This window comes from Orcinus orca, chromosome 1 (genome assembly GCF_937001465.1).
Source record: "Orcinus orca chromosome 1, mOrcOrc1.1, whole genome shotgun sequence".
In the NCBI taxonomy this organism is placed as follows: Eukaryota; Metazoa; Chordata; class Mammalia; order Artiodactyla; family Delphinidae; genus Orcinus; species Orcinus orca.
In genome coordinates, this window is record NC_064559.1 from 34,230,730 (window position 1) to 34,250,788 (window position 20,059).

The 20,059-nt window shown below is 49.0% G+C and overlaps 1 protein-coding gene across 2 annotated transcripts; it reads right to left on the reverse strand.

The window, feature by feature from the left end:
• Positions 1-772: 772 nt before the first annotated feature.
• GOLT1A (golgi transport 1A) lies at positions 773-15,193 on the reverse strand. 2 transcript variants are annotated; one of them, XM_004282470.4, is made up of 5 exons: positions 15,011-15,193; positions 5,834-5,925; positions 4,632-4,810; positions 2,699-2,762; positions 773-2,022 (listed from the first exon to the last, which is right to left on the reverse strand). In XM_004282470.4, exons 1-5 carry the CDS (start codon positions 15,033-15,035, stop codon positions 1,984-1,986), a joined length of 399 nt encoding a protein of 132 aa, XP_004282518.1. In that variant the 5' UTR covers positions 15,036-15,193; the 3' UTR covers positions 773-1,983. The 2 variants fall into 2 exon arrangements, with proteins under 2 accessions (XP_004282518.1, XP_049552593.1); XM_049696636.1 differs by having other exon boundaries at positions 5,834-6,068.
• Positions 15,194-20,059: the final 4,866 nt, after the last annotated feature.

Genomic DNA, 20,059 nt, shown 5'->3' on the forward strand with positions numbered 1-20,059 from the left:
AGCTTCTGTGGCCTCTCGTCCCAGCCAGAGAGTTCATTCACTGTATTCATTCTTTCTACAGAAAAGAACCCCCAGGGTCCTGGTTTCATAAAGTGCAAGTTAACATCATTTACCCGGACATCCCAGAAAAAATGTGGCCAGCCGAGTAATCAGGGAAGATCGGCGCCCCCTTGGCCTGCCTGGGACGCCTCTGTCAGTCTTGGAACTGAATTCCTGCTCCCAGCTTGGGCGCCTCCCTGAGTCCGGCCAGAGCCTTCCCCTGTGTGGGTGCTGCAGCGCACCTACCTTGCCTTGGCTCCGTCCTGAGGGGTCTCCGAGGTGATGACACTGCTTGGCTGAGTGAACACCTGGAGGGAGGGGAGATGGGCTCCTGGGCTCGCTGTCACCAGCTCCCTGGTCACGTCCCTTTTATAAAGCCCATGGTGACGTCTCCAGGCATAGGCCCACCTCTGCCTCCCCCTCCCTCCTCCTCAGACCCCCTCAGAGAGCACGGCGCTCCGAGCGGATGACGGCTGACTCCCGCCTCCTGGTTCTCATGACTGAAATCAGCCTTGTTCTGCCCCTCCAGAAGCCTTCCAAGGCTGGCTTTCTGATTGCCGCTAGTTCTTTCCAGCCTACTCACCGCTTCTCCCCGACCCACTCCAAGACCCATTCTGCCCCAAACAACATGGAAATGGACTGTTGGGGGGGGGGGGGCGGAGTGTCAGCGGGCAATGTTCCCCCTCCAGACAAGTGAGTAGGATGCAGCGGGGGAAGGGGGAGGAAGTGGCACAGTCTGCCCTGGGGGCTCCTTGCTCCCCGTGTGCTCCCGGCTCTGGCAGCTCAATTGGGGTCTCAGACCAGAAGGCGGCTCCTGGGCTGGGATCTGGGACTGGGTGGGGGGATTGTCTCTTTTTTTCTTCCTTCCTTCCTCCCTTCTTTCCCCAAGCAATTCCTGAGCACGGGCTCAGCACAGGGTTTGGAGATGAACATGCCGAGGTCCGATGGGCGAGACAGGTATGTGAGCAGCTGGCTAAGAAAGCAGCAGCTTTGCAGCTCTAGAAGGTGGGCGTACCTGGGAAGCACTAAGGGAACTCGGAGGAGTGCCTTCCAGCTGCAGTGTGTCCGGAGGTGCTGCTCCTGGAGCCCCACAGTCATGTCCTGTGGCACCTCGATCACACGGTTTTGGAATTGTTGTGAGCCTCGCTTTGAAGTGGGGCAGGTCTCCTTCCCTTTGCACCCTCAGCACCCGCTCCTTTGCTCCGTACAGACGCAGGGGCCCTCACAGAGACTTTTTAAATGTACGCATTGCAGGGGACGCCTGTCTCTTTCTTGGGCCTGCAAGGATGCGCTTTACCCTTGAATAAAGTGCTTCCCAGGACAGAGACTGGGGCCCTTGGAAGGTAGGGGCTATGTCTCTACCTCGGCACAGAGGCTACCTGGTGGGTGAGCTGTGCAGACATCCACCTAATTAATGGTTGAGAAGCACTTCCCACCATGATGGGGATTAATACCCATCACTTGTTTAATACCTCCTGCCAACAGGGGCTTGCAAACATATTATCTCACTCATTAGGACTAGTAGACACGAGGGTAAGAATGATAGGTCATGAGAGCAGGCCTGCTTCTTGCCATGTGTGTGGGCCTGCCCTGAGTCAGAGAATGGACTTAATGGGCTACAGACACTGACTTTGAGTCTCAGGCACATTTACAGCTTGGGGATTTAATCTTTGCTTTTCCTCTGATAAATACAGGGTGGGGTGTGATCCCCGTTCAATCTCCACAGGACCTGGATCTCCGCTCCCAATGGTCCTGACAGCGTCTTGCATTGACTTGGGGATTTGAGGTCAGTCACTCGGCTCCATCCTTCCTTCTGGACTTGGAGAGGTCCGGGTATGATGGGGAGATGAGTCAGTGCGGGGTGGGGGCCTGAGGGGGTGGCCCCCATTTCCTTTCCAGCCCCCTGAACCAATGATCCAAGTTCAAGCAGCTTATCTCTGCTGTTCAGACCATTGAGCTGGTGCCTTGAAGCCTCCGGAACAGCTGTGGGAGCCAAGAATCATTACTCCAGACAACGAGCGCGGAGCAGACTCAATATCTAGGTTATTATGAAGCTGGCCTTGAGAGCTGGGAGCAGTGCCAGGCGCAGATATGGAGAGGGGACAGCGGGGGTGTGTCCAGGGGGCGGGCATGTCAAGGTGCTGGCTTAGAGCCTCTCTGAGCTTCTCAGAGAGCTTGTATTCTGTCCGGTGCTTCAGAGAAAGGGAGGGGCAGGGGCTAGGGACCACTGCCCCATGCCTGCCTCAAGGAGAGGACAGAATCTGCCACCTGATTTTCCTGTTGTCACTGGCTGTCACACATCCTCTCTCTGCCTGGGGCCCAGACTCAGCCCTCTCTCCGGAAGTCTGGCACGTTCTGGCTGGGTCACCTAGACTCCCTAAGGCTCCGTTTCTTTGGCGGTAATAGGGAGCTACTGACAAACACCGTTCTCTACACCCACACCTTTGGCACAACAGCTCACACCCGTCATCTCATCTGCTGTTGTCAAATGGAGAAGGTAGAGGGAGGGGAAGAGGAGCTGAGGCTGGCCCACCTGGGGAAGGGGATTTGAGGGGAGATGGGGAAGTGTCCACTGCGCCTGGGGCTGCTGTTCTACTAAGTCCGTGTGCTTCCCCCACCCCAAGGCACCGCCACCAAGCCACACGCATAATCCACTTACCACGCTCAGGAAGGGGATGTTGGAGGTATTGCCCAAGAAGTCAAAGGCGACAGAGAAAAAGCCCCTAGGAGCAGAGAGGCGGAGGGAGTGGTCAGTGATGGCCCCAGAGGGGAGGATGAGGGCAGCGAGGCTGAGGTCCCCCCTAAGGCTCCAGCTTTGGCTCCCAAGAGAATGGGCTCCTGGGCACTGGGGGCGGGCGTGCTTCTGCACCCCTGTTTTTTTGAGAGGCAGCCAAGTGGAGTAGTTAAGAATGAAGGCCCTGAGGTCAGACTCCCTGGGTTCAAATCTTGGCTCTACCACTCACTGGCGCTGTATAAACTTAGGCAAATTTCTTCACTTCTCTGAATCTATTTCCAGCTGTAAAATGGGGTTAATAATAATCGTATCTACATCATAGGGCCTTACACAGAGAAATGCTTGGGAAATGTTTATTTTTATTATTGTTTTTCCTGGGCTCCAGGCATGGATCGCTATTGGAGGCTGCGCTCACTGTTCTCCCCCACGCCTCGGCGCCCCATTCTTACCACACACCCCCTGGCATGGACGGGTGATCCCTCAAAGGGCTTGGAGGCATGGAGGTTGGTGTGGGAAGGGGAGCAGAAATCTGAGTTCTGGCTGAGCTACTTCCTTTCCCTGGGCCTCAGGTCCCTGAGGTTCGCTTGGGTCTCTGAGGTCTCTTATAGCTCTGAGGTTTTTTTTTTTGTTTTTTTTTTTTGCCCCTTCCATGCTGCTGCAAGGTGTCTTTTTCAAGGTTTACTTTTGGTTAGAACTGCTGAGTCTGCAGTGGCCCCACTCACACTTCCAAGTCCTCAATAAATGGTAACTATTGTCAGAGTTAGTCTTCTTCACTAAATTGCAAGTTCCGCAGGAAGTTTCTCCTCGTTTAGTGCCATATCCCCACACCTAGCCCTGTATTTGGCACGTAGTAGGTACTTTTTATATATCTGACTATTTGAATGAATGACTGTTTGAATAATGACATCGTTGAAAAATAATGGGTGGCAGAACACATGTGAGAGAATTTCATTTCCTGCAACCACACTACATGATGTCTCTGAAGTCTAGGGCATTGGGCCGATCAGGTGTTTTCAAGGCTACACTGAGTAAGCTGATGGTTCCGATTAGCCTAAGGTTCCTGGTCCACAGCTCCTTCCCATGAGTCCATAAGCCATGATTCTTCTAGCCCACATCATCCCCATCCCACCCCTGTTCTCTCCACAGTGCCCCAGAGATGGTCTTCCTCAGTATCCTTTTCTTTCTTCTCCTTAAGGACACTTCAGTCCTCTCTGAGACCCTACCCACCCCTCAAGGCCTGTCTCAGGTCCTGCTTCCTCTGGGACACCTCCCTGGCCCTGATGGAGGCCACACACCTTCGCTGAGTTCCACCGTGTCTTTCACCAGGCCCAGGCTGACACTGGACGGGCCGAAGCCAGAGACACCTGGGTCAAGTTCAGATCCTTTGCATATTACTTGTGAGAGCTCGGGCAGGGCTCTGAGCATTGGTTTCCTTATTTGCAAGTAGAGGACAATCCTACGATGGGTTGTGGAGATGACAAAATGAGAGGATGCTTGTGAGCATGCCTGGTGCATGTGAGGGGCCTAGTAGATTTTAGTTCACTGCCCTTCCTCCCTATCTGGATTGCCAGACTTGAGGGCAGGTCCTGTGTCTCCTCCCTGGTGACAGGCACAGTGATGGGGACACAGCAGGTACTCCATGTTTACTGATGGATGGGCTGATTCTTCCAACTTATCCTTCGGCCTACGGTTGGTGTCCACCTGATGCTCCTCCCCATTTTCAACCCTTCCGAGGCTCCCGTCTCTTGCAGGATAAAGTCCAGCTTCTGTATGCACTGCTGGTCATGCTGCCCAAACCTGACCTCAGCCGTTCAGAGGCCCTGGTGGGCCCATCCAGGGGAAGGGGACCTGCACTCACTTGAAGAGGTTAAAGAAGCCATAGGTTTCCAGGAACATGCCCAGGAGGGGCCAGCGCAGGAGCACGATGACCACGCCCCCCAGGAAGAAGCTGGTCCCCTTGAGCTTGTGCCTCTGGAAGAAGAAGGAAAACGTCTTCCTCAGGCCGATGATGAGGGAGAGGCCAGTCAGGAACAGCAGCTGTGGGAGAGGGAGGGGGTGGGTGTGAGAACAAACAGCCTGGCCCCCTCTGCTCCCTCGGGAGTCAGGGGCCAGGCCTGGAGCTGCGCATCAGGCATGCGGCAGGACTTGCTAACTCTTCAAGGAGGGATAATATTGGAGAGGGTGAGTAATTTGAACTGCTTAGGAACAGAAGTGCCCAGAGGCAGGGTGGACCAGGAGACCTTTGAAGGTCTCTAGCTTGTCACCCAATTCGACCCAATTTCTTGGATCCCAAGCACTTCTTCTTATATGATATCATTTCTCATCACACCTCCTAAGTAAGATGGGAAAGATAGTGAGATTCTCTCCATTTTACAAAGGTGAAGGCTGAAGCCTGAATAGGTTAGGCAGCCACACCCAGAGCCACAGGGCAGTGTCAGGGCTCCAGCCTGTGGCAGCATTCTCCAGGCCCTCCACTCTATGGCCCTGTCACCACCTTCAGCTTGCCTCCCAACGATCCCTTAAGAGTGCCTGGCCTCCTGTCAAACTTAACTCTCTGGCTTTCTTCCAGCACGTTCCATGCTTTCCCTCCCCTTCTCCATACCTCTTCTCTTGTTCCACCCACCTGGAAGTGCTTTATCCTCCCCACACTCACTTATTTCTCTAAATTGTTTTTCATCCTTCTCCCACAGGGCGCGCTCTCTTTTCTCCAAGCACCTTGTTTCATATTAGATGCGTTTATCTTACAGTGACTTTACCACTGCCCCGTCTTCCTCCCCAGTCGTGTATGTTGATGTGACATTCCTGTCCCTAGGTGGTGGGATTCTCACGGGGCGTCTGATTCATCTTGATACCCTCAGGGCCTTGCCCAGAGCTTGGCATGAGAATCCAGGTCCTTAGATTCTCTGTGCCCCATAGGCCTCCCCATCCATCCCCAGCCACCCCTTGCCTGCCTGCGCTTGGTGGTGCCCAGCGCCTGGATGGGCTCGATCTGAATAAACTCAGGGCTGACCCTCCCGGCAACGGAGACCTCAGGTAGGTTCACAGGGCTTGGGGACTCACGTTTCCGAAGGCCAGGAGCACCGAATCAAAGTACAGGAACATTCCAAAGACGATGAAGAAGATGCCGAAGCCGGTGGTGCCCACACCAATCTCTGCAATGGGCAAGGAGGCTGTGGTGGGATGGGCTTTGGGGAGCAGCTTGGGATGCTGGAACTTCCCCCCATTGCCGCTGGACAGGTGCCCTCTGGGGGGCGGGGGATGGCGTGGCTCCATTGCCATCCAGGAATCTTGGCTTCTGTGCTCTCAGGGAATGACAGGAGGGGAAGGGAAGGATTGGGCACGAATCTATGTTTAGCACCTGGAAACTGCTGGTCAGTTCTATATACTCTGGCGTCCTGTCCTCACAACATCTCTATGAGGTAGCTAGTGATACTCTCACCAGTTTCTATTTTCAGTTTCCTCTTGTCTTCAAATGCCACGTCACCTAGATCATTATCAGGGTTGGGTCTCTGGCTGAACAAAACCCTCTGCCTACTCTGTTCCTGGCCTCTTGCTTTTGGGAGCCGCTTGATGCCCAACTCACACCAGGGCCGAAGGGTACCACTGAAAGCTCACAGCCATATCCCCAAAGTGTCTCACAACTGCCCAGCTGGCCTGCCCTATGTCACGAGGCTTGCCCTCCTGAACAGTTCTTTACAGTGTCTCCTTCCTTCTCTAAACCGCCCCGCTTCCCAGCCTTCTGATGACGACCTCTCACACTTGACTGGGAAAGAGAAGTCATTGACCAGAAATGTGCTCATCACCTCGGAGTCTACACCACAGCCAGCACCGTGGCTGCCCTGCCACACACCCCTTGGAACCCTAACTTCAGCCACAGGTGGGCCCCAGCAGCAGCGTGTCTTTTGCTTTGTGTCTCCTCGTTCTTTGAACTACAGGAGTTGGCTCAGAGCCAGGGAGCCCAGCACAGATAGGCTATTTAGGATATGAAGTTCCCTTTCTCTTAACCCCCCTCCATCACACAGAATTGTTAATTTTACTTTATCTGTGCCGCTCTGGTAGTCAACAAATGACAGTTCATTGTGTTGCTTCATTTTTAAATTGAATCAAGTTGAAAATTTTATCTTAAATTACAATAAAATACAAGTAAAATTTATCATCTTAACCATTTTTAGGTATACAGTTCAGTGGTACTAAGTACATTCACCTTGTTGTGCTATCACCACCACCCACATCCAGAACTCTTTTCATCTTGCAAAACTGAAACTCTGTAACCTCTAAACAACTCCCCGTTCCCCGCTCTCTCTGGCAACCACCATTCTACTTTCTATGGTTCTGACCAGTCTAGGTACCTCATATGATTGGAATCATACAGTACGTGTCTCTGTGTGACTGCCTTATTTCACTAAGCATAATGTCTTCAAGGTTTATCCATGTTGTAGCATGTGTCAGAATTTCCTTCCTTTTTAAGGCTGAATAATATTCCATTGTATGCATAGACTACATTTTGTTCATCTAGTCATCTGTGGATGGACGTGGGTTGCTTCCGCCTTTTGGCTATTGTAAATAATGCCACTGTGAGCACGGGTGAACAAATATCTCTCCGAGACTCTACTTTCACTTCTTTTGGGTATATACCCAGAAGTGGAATTGCTGGGCCATGTGGTAGTTCTATTTTGAAGTTTTTGAGAAACCACCATACTGCTTCCCACAGAAGTTACACCATTTTACATTCCCAGTAGTGGTGTACAAGGGGTTCCAACTTCTCTATCTCCTCACCAACACTTGTTACTTTCTGTTTTTTCGCTTCGTTTTGTTTTTGATAGCATCCATCCTAAGGGGTGTGAGGTGGTATCTCACTGAGGTTTTGATTTGCATTTCCTTGATGATTAGTGGTGTTGAGTGTCTTTCATGTGCTTGTTGGTCATTTGTATATCTTCTTTGGAGAAGTGTCTATTCAAGTCCTTTGCCCATTTTTAAAACAGGTTGTTTGGGGTTTTTTGTTGTTCAGTTGTAGGAGTTCTTTGTGTATTCTGTATAGTAACCCCTTATCAGATACAAGATTTGCCAATATTTTCTCCTATTCTGTAGGTTGCCTTTTCACTCTGTTGATTGTGTCCTTTGATGCACAGAAGTTTTAAATTTTCATATAGTCCAGTGTATCTATTTTTTTCTTTAGTTGCCTGTGCTTTTGGTATCACACCCAAGAAATAATGGTCAAATTCAGCATCATGAAGCTTCTCTCCTATGTTTTCTTCTAAGAGTTTGTTTTAGTTCTTACTTAGAGCTAAAATGAACTTTGAGTTAATTTTTACATATGGTGTAAGGTATGGGTCCGATTTCATTCTTTTGCCTGTGAATATCCAGTTTTCCCAACATCATTTGTTGAAAAGACTGTCCTTTCTCCATTGAACGGTCTTGGCACCCATGTTGAAAACCATGTGGCCATATATGCCAGGGTTTATTTCTGGGCTCTCTTTTATATTCCATTGGTCTCTATGTCTGTCTTTATGCCAGTCCCACACTGTTTTGATTACTGTAGGTTTGTAATAAGTTTTGAAATCAGGAAGTTTGAAACCTCCAACTTTGTTCTTCTTTTTCAAGATTGCTTTGGCTATTCAAGATCACTTGAGATTCCATGTGAATTTTAGGATGGATTTTTCTATTTCTGCAAAAAATGCCATTGGGATTTTGATAGATTATTGCATTGAATCTGTAGAGTGCCTTCTGTAGTATTGACATCTTAACAATATTAAGTCTTCCAATCCATGAATATGGGTCTTTCTACCTATTTGTGTCTTTTAAAATTTCTTTCAGCAACATTTTGTAGTTTCCAGGGTACAAGCCTTTTACCTCCTTAGTTAGGTTTATTCCTAAGATTAGGTTTACTGGCTAAATTATATTTACAACGGAAAGAAAATGAAACACAATCGTCTTTCAGGTAGGTAATCTTTCCTAATCTGTTACCATACAGACCTTAAGAGGATTAGGATCAGTTCCAGTATAGAAATAAGGCCAAAGGACTTTAAAAGATCTTTAAAAATACAGAGATGAGATTTATTGTTCAAATTATGGATTGAAACCTCGTTCAACTCATATTCTAGAAAAATGCCGGACTAATTGGGTCTCCATTTTGGCAGAGCTGGGTTTGCTAGGAATGAGTACAACATCATTTCTCTCAGCATATCCCCCACCCACCCCACCCCCGCTGCCCAGAATCCAACTGCTACTAATGGCGATTTCTCCTGTTTCTGACAAATCTCCGTAATCTATTTGTTTGTTTCCTGTTTCCTTGTCCTAGAATGCCTGCCTGAATTAAATCTCTTAGAACCCAAGACACTGGGTAGAGCACAACCCCCTTGGTCATTATGAAGTTTGTGTTCTGTCTTTCCATGTTGCATGATTTTTCTACCCTCAGAGACAGTGAGTTGAGGATCTAAAGTACATCTATCTTGTCATGATAATTTTACACAGGCCAGGGTACTGTGGAGGAAGACCACAACCATATTTCTTTAATCTGAAAGACAAAGGTATTTTAAGTTTTTATGCCCGTTATAAAAATCTCTTATTAGCTTACACTCACCATAAAAATAGGTCAGTTCTGACAATACACCCTTCTGGTCTATCTCCCTTAGTAGATATTTTTGTGTGGAAACATAACATGGGCATTTTATTGGGTTTTCATTTTGTTTTGTTAGAATATCCACATGCCCATGCTGTAAACACTTAAGTACAGCCTCTTACTCATTTTGTAGAAATCATACATTTCTCAAATTCATCTTTCATGTCTTCTATATTATACTTTTTTCTGCAACAATGATTTGCTGGCTTGTATGGTTATTACTTTTCCGACTTGTTCCACACTGCCCTTCAAGGGCTGGTGCATTTCCACAATTTTTCTGCAATGGAGGCAGCCTTCTTTATGGGCCACAATTAGTGCTTCCAGCGTTCAGCGGAGAAACTGCACAGTACCCCACAGAAAAGGGTCAGAAACTGTGTTTCTCACACACAAGCCTCAGACCTTGCTCTGCCTCTCACCTGTGGAGTAGCTGAGGGATTTCAGTCAAATTACCAGCCAGGGGCTGCTCCTGAAGTTCTTCTTGGGGCAGAAAGCATGGCAGAGAGGGTGGGGGATGGGACACATCACCAGGAGTGACAGCAGTGCCTGCAGCCCACCGTCCCCAGGATGCAGACAGTTGGGGCAGTGCACCCCTTGCTGGAGGTCACCCAGTCTCCAGGCTCTGGGGCAGAGAACAGCTGGGAGACTGATGGAACTCTCCAGAGAGGCCTGGCTCTCCAGGGCGCCACCTGGTGAGAAGTGGGGCCCTCCCCAGACCGCAGAGAACAACCGGGCTGATGGCTGCTCCAAAGTCCTGTTTAGATCCCACCCTGCAGCACTAACTGAAGCCGGGTTCAATGTCTTTCTTGCTTCCAGAAGCAGCTACAGCTCCAAGGAACGCAATATCCCCTGGAGCAGGCGGATGGGTCCCTCTGGTCTGAGGCTGTGCAAGGGAGCCTCAGACACCATTCACTTTCTCTCTCCCTCTCTTTCTCTTTTCTTTTTTTTTTAAAAATTTATTTGGCTGTGTTGGGTCTTCATTGCTGCTCACGGGCTTTCTCTAGTTGTGGCAAACAGGGGCTACTCTTCGTTGCGGTGTGCGGGCTTCTCATTGCGGTGGCTTCTCTTGTTGCAGAGCAGGGCTCTAGGCATACGGGCTTCAGTAGTTGTGGCACACAGGTTCAGTAGTTGTGGCTTTCAGGCTCTAGAGTGCAGGCTCAGTAGTTGTGGCGCACGGGCTTAGTTGCTCTGCGGCATGTAGGATCTTCTCCGAACATGGCTCAAACCCGCGTCTCTCGCATTGGCAGGTGGATTCTTAACCACTGCGCCACCAGGGAAGCCCAGCAGGCGGATTCTTAACCACCGCCAGGGAAGTCCCTCTCCCACTTTTTTAAAAATCAATATCAAATGGACATAAAAGTTGCAAGTACAGTACAAAGAATTTTTTTCCTGAACCATTTGAAAGCAGTTGCCACCGGCTATCTCATCGCCCCTGAATACTTGGCTGTGGTTTCCTTTATTCTCCTATACAGCCAGGACACAACGTCAAAGTCAGGAGATTAACACTGATACATTACTACCATCCAACCCTCAGACCCCATTCAGGTTTCATCAGTTGTCCCAGTCATATCATTCACGGCAAAAAGATCCAATTCAGAATCACCTGTGGCATGTGGTTGCCATGTCTCTTCAGGCTGTTTTGTCTGAAACAGTTCCTCAGTCTCTCCTTGACATGACCTTGACACTTACGAAGATTTGGGCCAGTTATCCTGTAGCTGTCCCTCTGTTTGGGTTTGTCTGATGTTTCCTCGTGACTAGGTTCAGGTTATGCAGAGATATCAACAAGAGGTGATGCTGTGTTCTTCTCACTGCATCTATTAGGTGATGCACAGCTCCAATTTGACCTGTTACTGAATGATGCTTCTTTAAGTACTTCATCAAGGCGGAGTCTGCAGGCCCCTCCACCATAAAGTTACTCTCCAGTTTCCACCCCAACCCTTCCAGGATGCCCCCCTCCCCCTGGCCTGGCACCAGGCAAACCCCAGTGTGAACCCACCAGCCCGGCGAGGGCCCTGACACCCGCCCTGGGCACCGCCCCCCTGCTACCTCATGGCTTTAAGACTGAATTGTTCAGGAAGAGGAAGGAGGCAAAGGGGAAGAGAAAGAGCCTTGTTTCTCTTTTCAAAATTAACAACAGTGATTAATAGTAATAATTGTTAACACTAATGAACACATGGTGCCAGGCAGTCTAAGCACTTTATGTGTATTAACTCGTTTAATTTTCATAACTGCCTATGAGGTAGGTATGCTTTAGCCCCGTTTCACAAACAGAACGGAAACACTGAGCGGTCTTAACCTGTGCCCAGGGGTGCACAGCCAACAGCTGGCAGAACCAGGGTGTGAACCCAGTAGACTGGCTCTAGAAAAAGTGCCTTTCACCAACCCTGTCCGGTCCACTTCTGCCCCCACCCCCTCTACAGAGAGGCTCTTGCTTGGGCCTCCCATGACGTCCACATTCCCAAATCCAAAGGAGAGGGGTCGGTCCTCATCTGTCAGCAGTTGGCCACTCCCTTCTTGAAATAGCCTGTGGTGGGTTCCGTGACACCATATTCTTGATTTCTTTCCTGCTGTCCGGCCACTCTTTCCCAGGCTTCTCCACCAGCTCCCACTTCTTTCTCTTCTCTTGGGGTTTGAATTGCTCAGGGCTTCAGCTCCAGCTCATTTCTCTTCTCATTCTAGTTTCACACGAATTTACACATCTTTAAGTATCTCTTGTGTGCTGACAGTGTTGATATTTATCTTTCTCGTCCATGCCTCCTTTGAGCTTCCAAACTCCCATCCAGCTGCTTACTTGGCATATCTGCATGTTTTTCTCTCTCCAAGGCATCTTGAACTCAACAGGTCCAAACTGAGCTATTGATTTTCCTTCCTTAAAGCTGCACCTGGCACACTTTTCCCCAAATGAATGAAATGTCATCACCACCCACTCAGCAGCTCGAGGCAGAAGCCCAAGAGCCACACTGAGTCTCCCTCACTGTTCCTACCACCCCTCCTCCATTCAATCCACAGCTAAGTTTTATTGCTTCTTCTTCCTAAATGTATCTTGAAAGCTGTCCATCTCTCTCCACCCTTACCACTTAATTCTAAGCCACCATTATCTCTTTCCTGGACTCCTGCGACATCCCCCAGTTAGTCTCCTGCTTCATTCCTGCCACCCTCTTATCCCTTCTCCACACAGCAGTCAGGGGCCTTGGAAAACATATTAGCACAGCGTACAATCCGTCATGGCTTCCCACTGGCTTAGAATGCAACAGAGTCGTCCCACCCATGCCTTGGCTTACAGGCCCTGCATGATGGGGCCTAGGCTTGCTTGTCCAACTTCATCTTCTGCCTTTGCCTGCCATACGCCAAACACATCATTGTTTCCATGACGAGCCTTCCTGCGTCGGGGCCTTTGTACATGCGGTTTCTCCCCACTTGCTATCTGCCCAACACACACTCCTTCAGGTCTCAACACAAATGTCGGTTTCTCAGGGAAACCTGGTCCACTATCTGTTCCCGACTTAATCTGGTTCCCTCATATTTTTTCTCTTCGTAGGACTTACTTAGCACATTCTTCATAGAACTTAGCCCGTTTTGATTTAATGTTGGCTTGCCCCTGGGCTCAGGCCTCAGCCCTCTTCTATTTTTTCCCCTAAGTCAGTGTTTCTCAACTTGGGGTGGAGGGTGGGGCTGATGGGTAGGTTGGCAATTTTGTTCCCCTGGGGACATTTGGTAACATAAGAAGACGTTTTGATGGTCACAAGTGGGAGTGAGAGTGTGCTACTGCCATCTAGTGGGTAGAGGCCAGGGATGCTGCTAAAATCCTACAATGGACAGGACAGATCCCCCTCCCCCCCCAAATGTCAGTAGTGGGGAGGCTGAGAAATCTCAGCAATCTGTGCCCAGGCAATCTCATGGTTTTACATACCATCCCTACGCTGGCAACTCCCAAATTTCTCTCCATTGCAGACTAATATACCTGACTACCTACTTGACATGGAACTCGACATGTCTAAAACCCAAATCCTGCCTTCCCCCCTACTCAACCCTTCTAATTGCTCAGGCTGAAAATATTGGAGGCATTCTTGAATTCTTTCTCTCACAACCCACATCCAGTCCATCAGCAAATCCTTTCAGCAATTTCCTCAGCGCAGATCCAGCACTGACTACTCCCCACCAGTTTGCTGCTACCACCCTGGTCTCCTCCACTGTCTCTCACCTCAGAACTGGTCTCCTCCATCACCTCTCACCTCTGAACTGGTCTCCACTGCCTCTCACCTCAGAACTGGTCTCCGCCATCTCTCACCTCAGAACTGGTTTCCTCCATCACCTCTTACCTCGGAACTGGTCTCCTTCACCACCTCTTACCTCGGAACTGGTCTCCTTCACCATCTCTTGCCTCAAAACTGGTCTCTCTGTTGCTGACCCCACCCCTCCACAGTCTGTCTATTCTCAATCCAGCACCCAGAGTGATCTTTTAAAAATATAAGATCATATCACGCCTCTGCACAAACCCTTCTAATAGTTTCCCATCTTATGGAGATAAAACCAAAATTCTTACACAGCCTGGCCTCTGAGTGACCTCCCTGACTATCCTCCTCTCCTCACTGTTCCACCCACACCAGCCTCCTTGTTTGTCAAACACACCAAAATATGCTAATGCCTCAGGGCCTTTGCACTGGCGGTCCCCTCTTCCTAGAACATTTCCCCCCCCCCCCCCGCCCCAGACAGCTGCGTGGCTTTGCTCCCTCACTTCCAATGGGTCTCTGTATAAAAGTACCTTCCCAGGTAAGCTTAGTGACCACTCTATACAAAACAGTCACCCCTCCTACCCTGCACTCCCAAGCCTCTTTACCCTGTTTTATTTTTGTCCAGAGGGAGGTATCACCATCTGACATACTACATACTGACTTCATCTACTAATTACCTGTTTCCTCATCCTGGAACATAAGCAGGGACTATGTCTGTTCCATTCACTGTTGCATACCCTGTGCCCAAAACAGTGCTTGGTACATAAAGGAGACAAATTTGTTCAGTGAATGAATGAATATTATCTCCAGTTCACAGATAAGACACTGGCTTTAAGTAACTCACCCAAATGAAACTTATAGAGCCACAGTTTTCACCACTTCTCCTGGACCTTGGGACTACCTCCCTGCCCTCTTCCCTGAATAAAGGGGAAAGATATTTAGGAGTGAGGACAGAGTGATTTGGGGAGGGGATTTGAGTTTAGTTTCTGATAAGAAGGAGCCAGGGCCACAGGATACCCTAAGAGTTTGTGGGGGAAAGATGTCTCAATAGGCAGAGGCCTTCTAGGTCCACCCTTGTAGTATCCCATGTTTAAGAATCCTGAATGGGGAAGGGACCAGCCTGAGTGGTGAACTTGCCAGTTCCTCCAGGCACCAGCCTCTGGCTACCTGGGGGCCCTGGGCAACCCCCCAACCCCTGGAAGGCAGGGAGCCACACCCGGCCCTGGCCGTGCTGCCTGAAGGATGCCAACAGGGCAGCTCCCAGCCACTAGCTCCAGAGGTCGCCTTGCAGGTTCCCCAGAGAAAGATCCCGGCTGGGAGGGGCTGCATCTTGACCCACCCTAGCCGGTCCAGCCAGCCCCCTCGACAGCACCAGCCCCTCGCACTCACTCTGCCATTCGGTGATGGAGATCATGCTGCGGGCTGCCTGGGGGACCTCCCGGGTGGAAGCTGGCAAGGGGTGAGGAGCCCAGAGGACCGAACTTGTACATGCCCAAGGGAAGCTGACCCTTGGTAAGTTGTGAAATGAGCCTCTGGTAAATCATTTACTCCCCCTAGACAGACGCGCGCGCGCGCACGCGCGCACACACACCTCCGGGTTCTTCCCAGAGGGCACTGCTCCCACCCACGCGCTCCGCCCACTCGGAGAAGGCCACTCCCATCTGACCCCTGTATTCCCCACCACCCCGTGCCCTGAGGCTGAGTTCAGCTGTTTCCATCTCTTTTGCAAAATTTGGACTCTTTATGGAAGAATTGGGATTTAGGAGTACCTGGATTCCTTACTGGCTTGGTGGAAGGTGTGGGAAGAGTTGGGATCTGTCTCTCTCTGGAAAAGTACTAAATTCATCTTGTAAGTAGTTTGCTCGCTTTGTGCCAGTACCCATGCTAGACACTAGGGGCGACAAACAACTGAGTAAAACCTGTTGTGGGCAGCCTTAGGAGAGCGCCAGATTCGGTTGAATCTAGGGCAAAAATGTCCCAAGGGAGTTAGACACGGAGGGCTTCGACCTCCTTTCCTCCAGCAGTGCCCAACTTTGGACTGTGAAGTTGAGCTATGGAAAATGAAAGATGAATTTAGGCTTAGGGTAGGACTGGACAACGATTCAGGAAGCCTGGTTCTAATCCACCCACCAGTTGTGTAGATGTGGCTGCATCCTTTCCACCCTCTGTGGGCCTGAAAAAAAGAGAAGCTGGACAGTTCCTAACATCCTTTCTCTCATTGTAGAGCAGTGGTTCTCAATCCCATTAGAGCCAGCATTCCCTCTGTAATGTCCCCTTTATCCTGCAGTGCAATTCATAGATGATATGACCAGTCTACATACATCATTAAAAAACCCTCAAAGCTAATTATAATAAAGAAGAAAAAATTATAAAAAACCACAATGTCTCTCAGTATATGTGTTCAGGCAAGACTTAACAGAAGACGTAAGTAGGCAGATTGCTTGCACCTACTTGTAATAAGTTTGAACTTAAGAGAAATAGACCACCATTATATACCACCACCCCTCCAAAAAACCCCAATAACTCCTCTCTCCATAAAAGAAAATGAAAGAACAGTAGGGAGTGAATACTAGAATAAAAACTAATGTTAGCTAAGTAAAAACAGATCAGAGGTCCTTGCATATAAAAAAAGAGGGAAATAAACTTCACTGAAGTAGAGATAACATAGCAAAGCAAGTTATAGATGGCAAGGTGGAGACATTGAGGAAACGCCATGTGAATGCAAACAAACTGAGTTTGAGGGAGTTCAGGGCTTTCACTGCCATGGCCCGGATTCAATCCCTGGTCAGGAAACTGAGATCCTGCCAGCCGTGCTGCCCAGCCAAAAAACAAACCGACCAACCCCAAACTGCGTTTGTTGTGTGTGTCGTTTAAATAGCTCCCTATGTTACCACATGGGGTGGGGTAGTGGCGACATGTCACAGACGCATAGATCTGTGTTTTGAAACGCCATCATGTGTTGAGGCAAAATTCAGTCTGTGCGACCTTAAAAGGCCTTGGAGATCATATATTTCCAATAGGCAATGGGGGAGAGAGGATGGTTTGGAAAGAGAAGTGGTGATATAAGCCGTTTAGAGAAATTGAATGTGGATCCTTGGGACAGTGTCAGAGAAAAATAGAAAAACGACAGGCAAATTCCCCAAAACATTTCCACATATAATTGTTACAACATAGGTGTTCGTCTTTGGGCTGTAAAAAAACTTAAAAAGTATAAAGGAGGCAATAATATGAAATAATTTCTAAAAACATTTCTTGAGGAGATCCAAGGAGACCCCTTGCATTTCAAGTGTCTTTGCTCTAATGATGTTTCGTTCTCTCAGAGCTCCTCTGTTAACTGTTTTCAGTCAGCCTCTTTGCTCATTCAGTAAGACCCTACTGCATTGGAACCAAATATACAGTAGTTGCAATGTTAGAATACATTGTGTAGACAATGCGTGGAGTAGATTATTCAACAATTTTGAGACAACGTCTTTATTCCACTTAAGAGCCTTCTCCATAATAACCATCTCCTAACTTACTGAGTTACTCATAGATTTTAAAAAAAACTTAGCTTATAAAAACTTGTTAGGCCTATTATGAATTCCAGTATGACTGACATACTGGTAGTGGGTTTAGTCCATTTGTACATTTTAAAGTTGTGCAGGACAGAAAGCAATTATTTATTTTGGAAACCTGCCCTGTGCATTGCAGCCACTAAATGCCAGTAAGAGTTTTGCCCCCTTAGCCCTGAGACAACTTAAGCTCCCCTGAAAATTTCCAAAATCACCCCTAGGGGGCGGTATTACCCCCATTGAAACTGGTAGGTTAAGAGCTCAGGCTATAAAATCAGAGCGCCCTGGGCTTCATCCTAGCTCCATGAGACAGGTATTTTATTCACCCTTTCTGTGCCTCAGTTCCTTTGATAATAATAGTAACTATCACGTAAAGATATAATGAGAATTAGTGAGTAAACGCATGTGAAGTGCATAGAACCAGGTGCCTGGCTCATAGTAAATAACGAGCCATTGTTCTTATTATTCTAGTATAGTTATAATAATTACTGTTATTAATATTACTATTATTCTTACACTGTTGAATGCTGTTATGTGAAAGACTTCTGATCTCCTCTTAATTGTGGTTTTAAACTGCTCCCACAGGAGTATAAAATAGCAACTAACAATACCTCCCCTAACAATGGAGCCCACCTGTAAGCTCAGAACTGAACCCTCCTGAATCTGGGGCCTCTTCATCTGATTCTCAGATTACAGCACAGGGCACCAGAGTTGGGCCCCAAGGGGTTTGTCTATAGCCCATCTTCCTGGAGAGGGGCCCCCCTTCATGGGGGGCAACCCCAGGGAGGAGGACGTAGGCCCTGGAAAGCCTGTCCTGATCAACGTGGGGAAGGGCTGGCATAGTGCAGCTACCCCTGGGGCTGGAGGAATAGAAGTGGGCAGGGGGAGGACACCTCAGACGGCTGAACAACAGGGCTCCTGCTGACGTCCTCCAGCGAAGGCTACGGAGCCAGCAAAGGGGAGACCTTGGGAAACATTTTCCCTCCTCCCTCATCATGTCCCTAAAGGCAGCCAAGGGGCCAACACAGTGTCACCACCAACTCCTCTCATTGGTAAATGAATTTGAGTTTTCAAAGGGTTTTTCATCCATTTTTTCATTTGACTTTCTTGAGAGCTCCATAAGAGGGCAGTTAATATCCCCATTTCACAGATGAGGAAACTGAGACTCAAGAATTTTAGTGACTTGTCCAAATCTTCATGCAGCTAGCAAGGAGCGGGGCCAGGAGTTGAGCACGGCATCTCCTTTCCTCCATCAGCCTCAGCAATGGGGTGAGCCAGTTCTGCACTGGAGGCTTAGAGATAAGGGGGCATGTGGCATGGCCCCCGTTCCCTGTCAGCAGCAGGGTCTGAAGCCTGGCTGCCGCCTGACCCTAGCATGCTTCTCCTCAAGAATAAATATACGACCACACGGTTACAGAGCACTACTCCTTAAAGGGCATTCTGCTAGTTGCTTTTTCATTTGTAGCTCCTGACAACTGCCCCCTTTTGCAACCCCAGCCTGGCTTGATTGGAGGGCTGATCTGGGCCAGAGGGTGGAGCGGCCAGGGACCTGTGAGCATCATGCTTGGAAAGAAGCACCCAGCAGTGCCCTGTGTTCTCACATTCCGCCTCCTCTCCAAGTCAATGGCTTTGGCCTAGAGGGGGAGCTGCAGACAGAGAGCCAGGTCCTGGAAATTGACAATTTCTCCAGTATACCTCCTCCAGCTCTAAAGGTCTGTCTTGAGCCTGTATCTGGTCCCAATTCTCCCTGCTTCACAAAGGACATCAAGGTTTATAGCTCTCCCGGGGATGTTACAAAATCCAAAATCCAGTCATTTTACTTATTTTTAAAAGTATAGGTAGATAGATGATAGATACAAAATACATACTCCACTAGCCTTTTAGGGATGAGAAGAGGTGTCCAGAATTGAAAATCAGCCATTAGAACCAGACTGAGGCTAATCAAGAATTACAAGAAGCTTGCCTTCCTATATCCTCTTTCTTGAACCACTAATGCCTCCTCCTCTCCCCAGACATCCTGCAGAAGCCCAGGGAAGCCTGCCGCTGTCCTGGGCTCATGTCCTCTCTCCACACCCCGGCCCATAGAATTCACAGGGCTTCTTGACTCTCACTCCTCACAAACATTTCAAATTGAGCAGCTCTGGTAAAGTCCTTCACACTGAGTGTCAATAAGGGATAACCACTGAGTACCTGCCAAGAGAAATGACCCCAAAACACTGAGGCTAGATGAAAAGAATTTGGGCAACCTTTCTGATACCACCTCCCCGCCCCCACCTTCAGTGGAAGTTTCCAGGGCCAGAAGAATCTGATATTTCCATTGTACAGGACCTTGGGACAAACCTTGATCTGGGGTCACCTGGATCAAAAAGATGACAGTGGTGTCGAGAACAAACCATCATTCCCTAGTTCATGGGGAGGTGGCATGCTTCTGAGAACTCCAGGATCCCTGCCTGGGGAGGCTGAGATGTACAGCCCAAGGCATGGGGGTAATGGGTGGTGCATATGCTCTGAACCCAGTTCTCTTAGTCAGGGAAGGACGGCCCCAGATACCCCTCCCCTTTTCTGCCAAGCACGTAAACACTCATGGACCCCAAGGCCAGCCACAGGCAGACACGGACACAGAGTGCCAGAGACACACCACTTGTACAAACCATTTATTCCCTGCATAGGGTTTATACAAACTTGCAAGATACAAATGCAGAACTCACTGGGTGCTTCAGTACCTATATCTAAAAAGAATGCTGCTGAGAGGGAAGCAAGCTCTCGCCCCGTCAGTCAGGATGGCCCCTCCCTGGGGAGGGGCTCATTGGCTAGAAAGATGCTAAGGGGCTGGTACGGCTGTTTGGTCCCCTGACAGAGATGCCCTCTGTTTATCTAATCTTAACTC